The 13,071-nt window shown below is 38.9% G+C and overlaps 2 protein-coding genes across 2 annotated transcripts; one reads left to right on the top strand and one right to left on the bottom strand.

The window, feature by feature from the left end:
* The first annotated feature begins 3,324 nt into the window (after positions 1-3,324).
* LOC147558044 (tropinone reductase homolog At5g06060-like) lies at positions 3,325-4,962 on the top strand. The gene is made up of 5 exons (XM_086659612.1): positions 3,325-3,494; positions 3,709-3,916; positions 4,013-4,229; positions 4,330-4,436; positions 4,582-4,962. The coding sequence occupies exons 1-5, from the start codon at positions 3,430-3,432 to the stop codon at positions 4,768-4,770; spliced, it is 786 nt and encodes a 261-aa protein (XP_086515738.1). The 5' UTR covers positions 3,325-3,429; the 3' UTR covers positions 4,771-4,962.
* A 753-nt stretch (positions 4,963-5,715) lies between these two features.
* On the bottom strand, positions 5,716-7,379 carry LOC147558043 (STOREKEEPER protein-like). Its single transcript, XM_086659611.1, has one exon. It carries the CDS (start codon positions 7,171-7,173, stop codon positions 5,926-5,928), a length of 1,248 nt encoding a protein of 415 aa, XP_086515737.1. The 5' UTR covers positions 7,174-7,379; the 3' UTR covers positions 5,716-5,925.
* Positions 7,380-13,071: the final 5,692 nt, after the last annotated feature.

The raw sequence follows: 13,071 nt of genomic DNA, 5'->3' as shown, positions 1-13,071 counted from the left end.
TAGTTTGTGGGAAAGCGAATCCAGGTATTCTTCTTCATTCTAGTTCATTTATATGTTCATGTATAGATCCTGGACAACTTAGTGTTAATCATATGATGATTGAGATTCCGATACCAACGCTAGTAACATGATTAGGTTATGTATTAGATACATGTAATTCCCAACAGATGACCGAATATGTGGGTAAGATCAAGGAAATCTCTGATGCTATGACTACCTCCAAAGCAGGAGTTTTGACACCGAACTTGTCCTCCAAACATTTGCTTAATGTTACCTTTATTATTTTATCACGAGATTAAGTTATCCAAAAAACAATCTCAACCTTCTTTAGTTTAGCCATCGGCTTTGGTGACTAAAACCAAGCAGTCCTCGACGCCTACTCGTGAAGGAAATCAACCACAATCTTCTAGTTTTGTCTCTCTCCTTGGATTTCTTGGTGGAAGGAACAGTTGTAGTCGTGGTCGATCTACTTCATACCCAAATTGTTTTGGTTCCTATGGTAATCAATCTAAAAAATCAATACTTGGTTCTCCCTTCGCCTCAACAGGATCTGTCATCTGTCAAATTTGTGGACGAACAAGGCATACTACCCTATATTGTTATCGACGACAAAATCAAAATTATCAACCTAGTGATGTTCCCCAAAAAATTTATGCATATCAAAATAACCCATATTTTTATCCAAGTGTTTATGCAGATTTAGGAGCCTCAAATCACATGGTTAGTGATGCATCAAGGATAACTAACTTACATCTTCATTATGGACCTGATCAGGTAGTTGTAGGAATGATTCTCTTTTACCCGTCCAAAATATTGGTAAACTCACTTTAAAATCACCTACTTGTTCCCTAACTCTCAAAAATGTCTTTCATGTGCCCTCCATCGCCAAAAACTTACTTTTTGTCTCACAGGTAACTTCTGATAATGATTGTTTTGTAGTGTTTGACCGTGATCCATTTCCTGTACAGGACCCGCTAACGGGGAAACGAATCATGCACGGTCGAAAGAGAGGTAGGCTATATCAATGATTGATAACTGTACTTCGTTCTCTTCCAAGTCTTTGAATAACCTACACTTTAATATCGAAGGAACTAAATTTTCCTCTAATGTATGACATATGCGCCTCAGACACCTAAATAATCGCATTTTCTCTCGTATTATTAGTAATAATGAAGTTGCCACTACCTTAACTAACTCTTCCTCTCTTTTTCAAAGTTATGTACTCTCTAAACATCACCACCTCTCTTACTCGCCTTCGACTCATCGGGCAACTACTCATTTATTAAAACTTCATTTATGGGTTCCTCCCCTATTTGGTAAAGGTTTCGTTATATTTTTTACTACTGTAGATGATTACACTCGTTTTACATGGCTTTTCTTTTTTCGTGAAAATCTCAAGTGTCTGGTATTTTCAAATCTTTTTTGCTCTATTGTTGAAATCCGATTTTCTTCAAAAAAAATTATTTTGCATAGTGACAGTGGTGGAGAATTTATTTCCAACTCTTCAAAAAATTATTTAAACCGATGTTGCCTTACTCAACAATTTTCTTGCCCACATACACCACAACAAAATGGCTTAGCTGAAAAACGAAATACGACATGTTGTTCAGACGGGCTTAGCCCTCCTTCATCAAAGCCATCTTCCAAAATTCATTTGGCCCGAAGCATTTGGTACCGCATTTTTTCAAACCGACAAGTTTCCCGAATGGATCACTAACAAGATTTCTTGAAGAGGTCTCTATAAGAAGCGCTCCCTTTCAACACCACTACTATAAGAAGTATGAACAACTAACAACCCTAAGATGAAAATCAAATAGGGGCCTCATCTTCAAACTCAAAGAAGATAAAGAAGACTTAAAGAAAAATATCAAGAGAAAAGAGCAACTAATAGAAAGTTGTCTATAGAAAAACAAACACCAAACGAGCTATTTATAGAGGAAAGATGAAGAGCAAAGGGCCTCGACAGGTGGAAGCATTAAAGGATAATGAATAAAACACTCGAAAATTAATGAAGTCATAATTGCGTTGCAAGGAACCGCAACGGACCTGTGATCAAGTCAGGCATGACATTAACGTGACAAGAAACGACTAAGACCATGCGCTAACAAAAACTGGATGCGTGTCCCACGACTGACAGTGAAGGTACCATGGTCAGTTACCCAAAAGATAAACCCAGAAAGCGTGTGATCAGAAGATCAGACGTCTGATGTTAAAAATAAAATAATAAAGGAATGAAAATCGTCTTGCAGAAGCGAAGGCATTAATGCTCATCACACGCGAATGGACACGCATACAAGCTCGACAAAGGTGAGCTCGACAAAGTTGAGCTCGATAAAGTTGAGCTCGGCCAAGTTGAGCTCGGCAAAAGCAAGCTCAAAGATGTAGCCATGAAGAAGCATCCCTGCAATGGAATCTTGGCAAGCAATGCTACAAGCATATTCAGGTTACATGAGGAATAACTGGGCTACACGCACAACCCTGGTTCAGGTTTATTCTAAAACTTCAAAGATTTAATTATTCAGCAAGCGTAATGCATCATCAGCACACATGAACTACATGCAAACGGAAGAGGAAAAACTTCTAAGTTCTTCTACTTCTTAGTTTTTGTACTTTCGACTAATGAGTGGCGGAACCCGTGATGATCCAACAATGGTCATCAGTTGACTAAGACCAATGAGGCAAGAAAAGAATGAAAGCCCGCGGGTCAACTCTCTTCAAGTCAACAGGGAGGTCGAATCCGACGAAATTCTGTTACTCAAGCACATAACAAAACAATTTTCGAGAAAGAAAAATTGTTTTTCGAGCAAGAAAATATTTTTCGGGAAAAACGAGTTTGGAGAAAAAACAGTTTTCAAAGAAAAATCTGTTTTCGCAAAAAAGAATTATTTGGGGTAAAATCGAATTTTGAAAAAATGATTTTCGAAAAAAAAAAATATTTCTTGGAAAAAATAAATGCTTTTAATATAATTATTTTGTAGAAGGAAATATATTTTTGTTGATTTTAAATTTGAAATCTAGGTTTGTTTGATATATAATCTTAGCAAATCTTAGGGGGTAAGGTGGGATTTTGGCGCAATACAAATTTTGGACTTATGAATCTTTAGGATTGAAGAGTCTTAAGATACTTGATAACCAAATAGACCAAATATTCTTGATTCTTACCAAATCCCATTTTTTGTAAGAATCCATGCATTTTTGTGAACAATGTGTAATATGAGTTAATTACAAAATGGTTGTCGGAGACAAACTACCAAGAGGAAAGGCGTGGGAATAAATGGTTAAAACAAAAAAACAATGGCCAATTCCGAGATCCGAATCTCCCATCCAATTACCCTGGAAAAATATCCACCAAATAACTCTAGAGAGAAGTTTAGATTTCAGATCTCTATTGACCTTGTCTTCAGAAGGCAAAACTCTAGAGAGAGAGAGATGGAAGGTAGATGGTCACTCAAGGGAATGACTGCTCTGGTCACTGGAGCAACCAAAGGGATCGGGTACTTCGGTCCATCCTCCTCCCTTTTTATTCCAATACAATTTCACTACTTCACTGAATAGTAGCACTATCTCAATTTGAATTTCATCTGTTTGGGTTTTCGGGTTTTCTTCTCCTACTACCAAGAAGCTAATCAAACCTAGATTCTGCTACATTTCCGAAAAGAACACTTTATTGTTATAATCTGATGCTTAATTCTAACTGTCCTTAATCAGGCATGCTATAGTGGAAGAGCTGGCTGTACTTGGAGCCAGAGTTCATATCTGTGCTCGAAACGAAAATGATATCAACCAATGCTTGAAAGACTGGGAAGCTAAAGGATATCAAGTCACTGGATCTGTCTGTGATGTTACAATACCATCCGATAGAGAGAAGTTGATAGAAACCGTTTCTTCTGTTTTCGAAGGGAAGCTCAATATACTTGTAAGTTCATCATACCCATTACTTCAACCTAAGTAATCAAACCTGTTCATTATAAGATCTTTTAATGGTGGAAGAGCTTCTCACTTGTGTCTGTAGGTAAACAATGTTGGGTTATACATATTCAAAGAAACTTTGCAGTATACTACAGAAGATTACTCGACAGTAATGTCTACAACATTTGGATCTGCTTATTCTCTCTCTACACTAGCTCATCCTCTCTTAAAAGCATCTGGTTCAGGAAACATTGTCTTCATCTCTTCTGTTGCTGGTCTTGTCGCTTTACCTTTCTTATCCGTCTACTCAGCCTGCAAAGGTAAAATCTTGATTCAATTTGAAATGGGGAGGGTTTTCAAAGACGACAATATTCAAGCTAGCAGACTGATTCGGCTTTTTTTCTGTTAATATATATATAGGTGCTATTAATCAACTAACAAAGAACTTGGCTTGTGAATGGGCAAAAGACAATATTCGTGTCAACAGTGTCGCTCCATGGCTTACCAGAACTCCACCTATTGAAAAGGTAAACTCCGTCCCTGATTCAAGGAGATTTTAGCAACTTGAGAAATTCTGATAGTTTATAAAACATTATCAATCCCAACTCTTCTTTCATGATTTCCCTGCAAGTATCTCAACCTTATATGTATTCTATCATGGTTTTGAAACAGCTATTGGAAGACCAGGAATATGTAAAAAGTGTAATGGCAAGAACTCCGATCCAACGAATTGGAGAACCAAGTGATGTTTCACCTCTAGTAGCATTCCTCTCCCTCCCTGCTGCTTCGTACATCACCGGGCAAGTTATTAGCGTTGATGGTGGACTTTCCGTCAATGGTTTCTACCGATCAAATGAATAAAAGCACCACCAAAACACTGAGAAGCAAACTCTATATCTCAAGTGAATGATTTCTGCAACTTCGATTGTCTTCCAATTACTAGCCATGTTTGATGTTATTTTCTCATGAACTTCTTTGTTGTCCCCTCCAATTTGATATTAGCAAAGGGGAATTCTCAATTCGATTTTGATATCACACTACTTAGTTTTACTACTTGTGATTTGTCTTGGAACTTCTAACTTGGGCCAAAATTCATCCCTGTTGGGTCTAAACGAGATTGTGACCTCAACGTGTCTCGGTCTAACAAATAAACTTGGGCAAAACCTATTTTCGGTCTTGACAAACTTGTTCTCTGGGTGCTATGGTGTACTAACTACATTGTCGAACGGAACCTATAGCTGTATAGCATAATTCAGGATAGATCGTAGATGTTAGATAGAGGCACGCAAGAAACCCATTTCCAAGTAACTCGATCTTCCTTTTGAAGTTACAGCTTCCATATATGATCCTATCAAGACAACTATATTCTAAAACTTCAAAACAATATAAAACCAAGTCAAAGGTTGATCTTTAACGCACCTCTATCTTAAGACACTTGATCACAGTAACACAATGATATATATATATATATATATATATATATATATATATATATATATATATGTGTGTATATATATATTTGCAGCCGCAGTGAAGATTTCTACAACCTACAAAAAGAGACTATTTGCAGAGATGAGGAGGCTACTACCTGCATTATATCTCCTAGAAACATAGTCATCCACTAAAGCCCATAGAAATGCAACAGACATGTAAGGGTTTATCAAACATCTAGCTCTTACCACTAACATGAAGTTTCTAAGTCTAGGAAACTTGCATCGACGTTGATACGAGAAATAACTTGAAGTTATATACGAATTTCAAGAGAACTATCTAAAACATGAAGTGGACGAAACAAGCACATTGTTATGATAAGAAAGCTTAAAACATATATAGATCAATTTCATAAAAACATCCATAAATAAAAACGATAAGTCATAAGGGGGGGTAGGTATTGCCATAACAAAACTAATACCCACAATCCCAAAATGTCTTCAACATAAATAACTTCAAAATCATAACTTCAAAATCATAACTTCAAAATGTCTTACTATTAATCACCTCTATAGAAATAGAACTCTAGGAATTGGATCCTTTAAGTGCCCCTAGCACCAGCTTTGTCTGTTCTCGAATCAATTCGATCCTGTTCAAGTAAACCTTAGTTTCAGCAATCTGCAACTCTCTCCACTTCTGCTCCAACTCCTTCTTCTTCTTTGAATCACCAATCAATTCCAATCCTTTCATCGCGTCAAATCCACCCAAAGTCGAATATGGCTTAAGCAAATCCATACCCGAATCCACCAATTCTTTCAAACCAACAGAAGGTAACTCAATTTGCTCATCATCTTCCTCCACCACTTGAGAAGCAGGACCACCATCAGACTTAGAACTTATGTCTCGCTTCGGCGAAGCTAGAGCATTGTTAGCTCTTCGACTCTTACTTCTTTTCTCGTTCTCAATTGAATCAGACCCACCATTATTTGCTTCCAATTCATCAGCACCATTGGCATTCTCCTTCTCACCCCATACCTTCTTCGACATCTCATAAACCTTCACCTCCTGGGGTTTCAAGGTCTCACCTTTAGCTTCTTTAGCGACATTAACATTGAATTTCTGCTTCATGTGCCTTATCTTATTAAACAATTGATCCTTGTTAACACCAACATGAAGCAAGTCCTTGATCGAATCAAGAAACGCAGTCGTATCCGTGCTAGGCTTTAAACCCTTCTTCTTATAGCTGAGTAGTTCTTTCAAAATCACGATTTCATCATCTTCACTAAACAACCTAGAAGCCGATTTCTTCTCTGTCTCTTCGACTACATCGTTAAGCTTTTTCCTTCGTTTCTCTGATTTTTCTGAATCAATTGAGGGTTTCGCAGCAGAAGGGCGTTTAGTAGGAGTAAGATTAGCTTTTGATTTGGATTTTTCTGTGGGTTTCTTAGATTTGGGAGTTTCGTCCATGGGTACTGTGGTGATCGGTTTAATGTTAGGGTTTCCACCATTAGAAGGTAAAGCAACGAAAGATTGAGAATCAGAGTCTGAATCAGAACCTTCTTCTTCAGAAGAGGATTGAGATTGTTGAGTTGAGGGGTTAACATCATGTTTCGCTACAGAGAATTTTGACTTAGCGGCCTCTTCATCTTCCTCATCGTCTTCATCTTCATCCTCGTCATCTTCATCCTCGCCTTCAGTTTCATCATCTCCTCCTTCAACTTCTTTCTTTTCTTCACTAACTTCTTCTTCCTCTTCTTCTTCTTCTTCTTCTTCTTCGGAAGCTGAAGCTGCGGGAGGGTTCTCAAGTAATGGAGAACGGCGTTTGGGAGGCATAGTGATACTTTCTGAGGAACCAGGAAGAAATTGGAAAACTCGTATGAGAAAGAAGAGAGAGATGGAGAGCACTGAAAGGGTTTTAGGGTTTATTAATGGAAGAGCGAGGGAAGAACGGAAGGCGGTGCGCTCAAATTACTCGTTAGTTGTTTGATCCAAGCCCATTGGTCATATGAGTCGGCCAATCTAAAGAATTCAGGACCCTTTAAGATGGAGAAGTGTTATTATTTATTTTTTTTCTTTTTTGATGAAAGAGTTATTTTTTTTTTGCCAGCGCTTTGGGGAAAGCTAAATAGTTTCCGGGGTGTGAAATTTTAAAGGGAATATGTATAATTTTAGAGATTTTTCGGGGAAATAAATTTTAAGGGGAAATAAAAAAAAACACTCCACCTCACCTCACTCTATCTCCACCTCACTCTATCTCCACCTCACCTCACTCTCTCTCCACCTCACCTCTTTGTCTTATCCGATTTGGTCGCCGGCCGGAATATTTTCCGGCCGGCGACCATTAAAAAAAAAAAAAAAAAAAAAATTTTCACTCTCTCTCTCTCTAAACTCCGGCGAAGGGGTTTCCCTTCGCCGGAGTCCCGGTCTGTTCTTCAACAGACCGATCTGGCCTGTTGAAGAACAGACCAGATCTGGTCTGTTCTTCAACAGACCGGAAGTGGTCTGTTGAAGAACAGACCAGTCCGGTCTGTTCTTCAACAGATCCGGCCTGTTGAAGACCGGATCTGTTGAAGAACAGACCAGTTCCGGTCTGTTCTTCAACAGACCGGAACTCCGGCGAAGGGAAACCCCTTCGCCGGAGTTTCTAGAGAGAGAGAGAGAGTGAAAAAAAAAAATTTTTTTTTTTTTTTTTAATGGTCGCCGGCCGGAAAATTTTCCGACCGGCGACCTAATCGGAGAAGATAGAGGTGAGGTGGAAAGAGAGAAGTGAGGTGGAGAGAGAGAAGTGAGGTGGAGAGAGAGAAGTGAGGTGGAGAGAGAGAGAGGTGAGGTGGAGAAGCTATTTTGCTTTCCCCTAAATAAAATTGTCAAACAAATTTGACCAATTTTTGACCAAGTCTTCACACCCCGGAAACTTTTTAGCTTTCCCCAAAGCGCTGGCCTTTTTTTTTAAGATGGAAAAGTGTTGTTCAAAAAAAAAAAAAAATGGAAAAGTGTTATGGCAGGCAAAGTTTTATACATTTCAGCATGCCACACTTACATCTCCTTCGACTCCAATAAAAAGTACCCTAAATGTGAGGGTACATATAACAAATATGTTGTCTGCGTTTAAAATTTTCCTTTATGAATTGAAAACTGCTCACAGTTGTGAGCAGTCCACCCATAGTTGAAGTATTAACGTGGAATTCCACGGAACCACAACTGGCAGAAGGATAAACCATTTGAAAAATTCTTGGGAATAAGAAATCTTGAATTGGCCCGTAAAAGGAAAAGATATCGGTTTTTTGAGGAGAGAGAGTGTCTCGCGTGACGTCAGCCACTGCGATTCTCCCCCTCCCCTTTCCACCGAAAACCCTAACCCTAAATCCACTACAAACCTCAAATCATCTCCAATCGAAGTTAGTTTCTAGCAATTTCTCTATTTTCCTCCCCTTCACTAGCATCCATAACCAAGGATAAGCAATTATCGCCCAGTTTTATCAATCAAGCAAACCCTAGAAGTAGGCTTCATCACACTTCAGCAGCAGCTTATAACCAGAGTGAAATTACCTTAAATCGGCAGTAATCCGTCCTCAATAACAAGTGAAAGATTACAACTTGCAACTAATCGAAGCAAGAAGTAAGCGTAAGATAGGAAGCTTCAAGTGAAGCGGTTGATCTAAGGAATCCATGGAAAACACACAGCTTGATATTTCCCCTTAATCGACGATTAAGAAGTCAGCAAAATAGCCAATTGGAGATAGCTGCGGGACTGAATTGATGCTCAAATCGTCAAAAGCAAGGCTTCTTTCAGTAATTCAGGGCAGTCATCTTTACTTTCTTTAGTTGCTTCTTATTATTATAAATCTATTAGTTGATCTTCTGATCTTCTTCTCAGGTGAGCACTTGATCTAGTATCCTACTCTCCCTACTTTCCTCTCAATTTTTAGCTGGGTGGTATGCTTAAGATCTCACACCCATCTCCATGATTACTCACATCCTCTCGGGTCTTTTCAATACTTAATTTAGTTGTCATACTGCATGTAACTTAATATCTTTATGAGGGTTTGAATTTAGTAGCTTTGTTCTAGCATGTACTGTTTATCACCCATGTATTCTGATGAAGATGTTTTGTGTTAATATTACATTATCATAGCCAGGTTTTAGTCTTTTTTGGGTTTTCTTGCCTATAGCTTGGTGGTATCCTCTTTTGTTTGCCAAACTTCACATGGTTCTCTCTTTCTTAGCACTTTATTGCTAGTAATAAGGCTAGTAATCTTGCTTTTTATAGTTAGTTTGGTTTCATTGTTTCTTCCTAGAGTCAGACTTTTGTATCTAGTTAGCTTCAATTAAGATTTGTTTTTTTGAGCTCTGTTAATCTTTCTATATTCGTGTTAGATATAGTTTCTTGCTAGTAGAAGTCTTAGTTTCATCCCATTATCTCTGTGAGTCCCAATTAGTATTTTGAGTGTCTGCAGAGCCATATCTCCATCTAGTATAAGATAGATAGAGATAGTTTACCTTTCATCTTGCTAGCTCAGTCGCTTTGGACTCTTTTTGTGATGTTTTTGGACTATATTTATTTTGATCTTATTAGGGATGTAACTTGGTTTTATATGTTGTTGATGTTAATATGATAGTTTATATCAGTCATTTCGAGTAATTCTTATGATGTTTGATTTCTTAGTTTCTTTCGATATATCGGTTTAGGTAGTTTTTTTCTTTTGAGAGTCAGTTATTAGTTCCTTTTCTTTTAGGCTCATATAGTTGTATTGTGACTAGCTAGGTATTATCTTGGTCCTTCTGTCTCTAGGTCTTATCGTGGGGTGCCTTTAGACTGTGGGCAGTCGGACTCTACCAGATCGATTAGACCTTAGGTTGCTACCCTTGCACACTAGTCATGAACAGTCCTTCCATTCTTAGTTGGAATGTGAGAGGAGCTTCTTCCTTCCTCACAAAGAAACACATTCTTAACATGATAATGAAAAAACAACCGGATATTATTATCCTCTCAGAAACGAAAAACAAATCATACAAAATGAACAAAATCATTCCGATCAACAAGAAATATTCGAGTCACTTTGTTGAGCCGATTAATAAAGCTGGAGGCCTTGCTCTCTACTGGAAGCACCATCTCGACCTCACCATTAATCATTCGGACAGCAATATGATCCAAGCTGAGTTAAAAGAGGCCAGTTGGCCCTCACCAATCACTATCACAGGCTTCTACGGATCCCCTTATCATAATAATAAACTCAAGCCTTGGAAGACGCTGAGTCAACTGAACCAAGACAGAGACAACCCCTGGGTCATCATTGGAGATCTTAATTGTATCCTTGATCCAAAGGAGAAGAGTGGTGGAACCCATGGTTCCAACTCTCTTGTTCCGAAGATCATAGATATTATCAATAGATTAGGTCTGACTGATTTGGGTTATCAAGGTACTCCCTTCACTTGGAGTAATAAGCAACTAGGGGAGAATTTGATTCAAGAGAGACTGGATTGGGCGATGGCTAATCTTAACTGGCTTAAGCAATTCCAATCTTATGGTGTCACGCACCTGGAGGCGGTTGGATCAGACCATTTGCCTATCCTTCTTGACAACAAGGATCCTAGCCAGGTTAATCCGAAACCCTTCAAGTTTATCAGGACTTGGATGACGCACCCTGACTGCTTCAACTTCATCGCAGACAATTGGAATCGCATCAAGAAGCACCATAACCCTAATAATATCCAACTAGACCTTACTAAGCTTAGCAAGAAGCTTACCAATTGGAATAAGACGGTCTTTGGGAACATTGATAACAATATCAACAGGATCACTAAGAATCTTCAGAATAGTACCTCTAATGAAGAAGATCACAAACTCCACCTTGCGCTTGAAGAGCTTTATAATCAGCAAGAGAGTTTATGGAAGGAGAAATCGAGAAATAACTTCATCACCTTAGGCGACAAAAACACTAAGTATTTTCACTCGCAAGCGATCCAACGAAATAGAACCAACAAGATTAATGCTATTAAAGACAATAATGGTGATTGGCAGGAAGACTTAAATAGCATTCAAGACACCTTCACTTCCCATCTACTCACCATCAGCACCTCAATTAACCCGGGCACAGATCACGACACTCTCAACCTTTTCAATCCCATTATATCCCAGAACCAGAACAAAGACTTGCTCATAGTACCAGGAAAAGATGAGATTGAATGGGCTATTCATAATCTAAAAAAAGAAGCAGCTCCAGGCCCTGACGGATACCCCCCTTTCTTCTTCCAATCTAATTGGGACACTGTCAACGCAGATATCTATAACCTGGTTCAGAACTTCTTCAAAACAGCTGAACTGCCACCTGACATCAATCATACCCATATATGTCTCATCCCCAAAACTACGGTTCCTCAAACTCCTGCGGACTATCGCCCTATTAGCCTCCTGAACACCACCTACAAGATCATTACCAAGATAATAGCGGATAGATTCAAACATACTTTAAACCCGATTATCTCCCCATTTCAAGCTGCTTATATCCCTAGTAGACAAATCACAGATAACATTATTATGGGTCAAGAAATAATTCACTCCTTCAAGAAGATGAAAGGTCCCACAGGTTACTTTGGGCTCAAGTTAGATATGTCTAAAGCTTTCGACAGAATAGAATGGAACTTCCTTACCGACATCATGAGGAAATTAGGCTATGCCGAACATTGGATCAAGATGATACATACCTGCATTTCCACTTCATCGATGTCAGTTCTGATCAACGGACGTCCAGGTAAAGCCTTCTACCCGACTAGGGGTATTAGACAAGGAGATCCTCTTTCGCCATTTCTTTTCACTCTGGCTATGGAAGGTCTGAGTCGCAAACTTATGGCGAACAACAATCAAGACAGATTTTTAGGCTTTCCAACTAATCATGCTGATTTTGAGGTTTCGCATCTTCTTTTTGCCGACGATTGTATTATCTTTGGTAAGAACACGATTGAGAACATCCACAACCTTAAGAAGATTCTTCAGGACTTCTGCAATCATTCTGGGCAAATGATCAATTATGCGAAATCTAACATATTCTACTCCAAAAACTCGCACCCAAAGTTCAAGCGCCTTATTATGAGAGCCCTGAAAGTCAAATATGCCTCAACCTCGGAGAAGTACCTGGGAGCCCAACTCTTCATAGGAGCACAAAAAACGAAAGTTTTTAAAGATATCCTCGAGCACATCAAGAATAAACTCAATAAATGGAACCACTCGTTTTTATCCCAAGCTGGTCGTACTGTGGTCATCTCAGCCATAGCGGCGGCCGTACCCCGATACCAGATGCAGTGCTTTGCTATTCCTAAAGGAATAAGCAAAAGCATCAAGACCGTTCAACGGAACTTCTGGTGGGGTAAGTCTAAAGAAATTTGCACCAAAGCCTGGTCAGATATATGCAAACCTAAGAATCAGGGAGGCCTAGGGCTCCATCTCCCAGAACTGGATAATACAGCGTTACTCTCTAAGATGGCGTGGAGACTCAAAACAGAGCCGGAGGCGGTTTGGGTTAAACTCCTTAAAGCCAAGTATTTTCCTCACGCCCAAACCCCGGGCCCGGCTAAAGCGCATCACTCATGGAACTGGAAAACTATCAGGAAACATTATAATCAAATGGAAGAATTGACAGAATGGGAAGTGCAATCAGGAAATGACATCAACATATGGACTGATAATTGGATCCCTGGGATCAATAGTACTATTTCGAACAACAACCAATCCGA

Source organism: Eschscholzia californica, unplaced genomic scaffold (genome assembly GCF_041429995.1).
Source record: "Eschscholzia californica isolate CP2 unplaced genomic scaffold, dmEscCali1.0.p SCAF_2, whole genome shotgun sequence".
NCBI lineage: Eukaryota > Viridiplantae > Streptophyta > Magnoliopsida > Ranunculales > Papaveraceae > Eschscholzia > Eschscholzia californica.
This window is presented reverse-complemented; position numbering and strand designations above follow the sequence as displayed.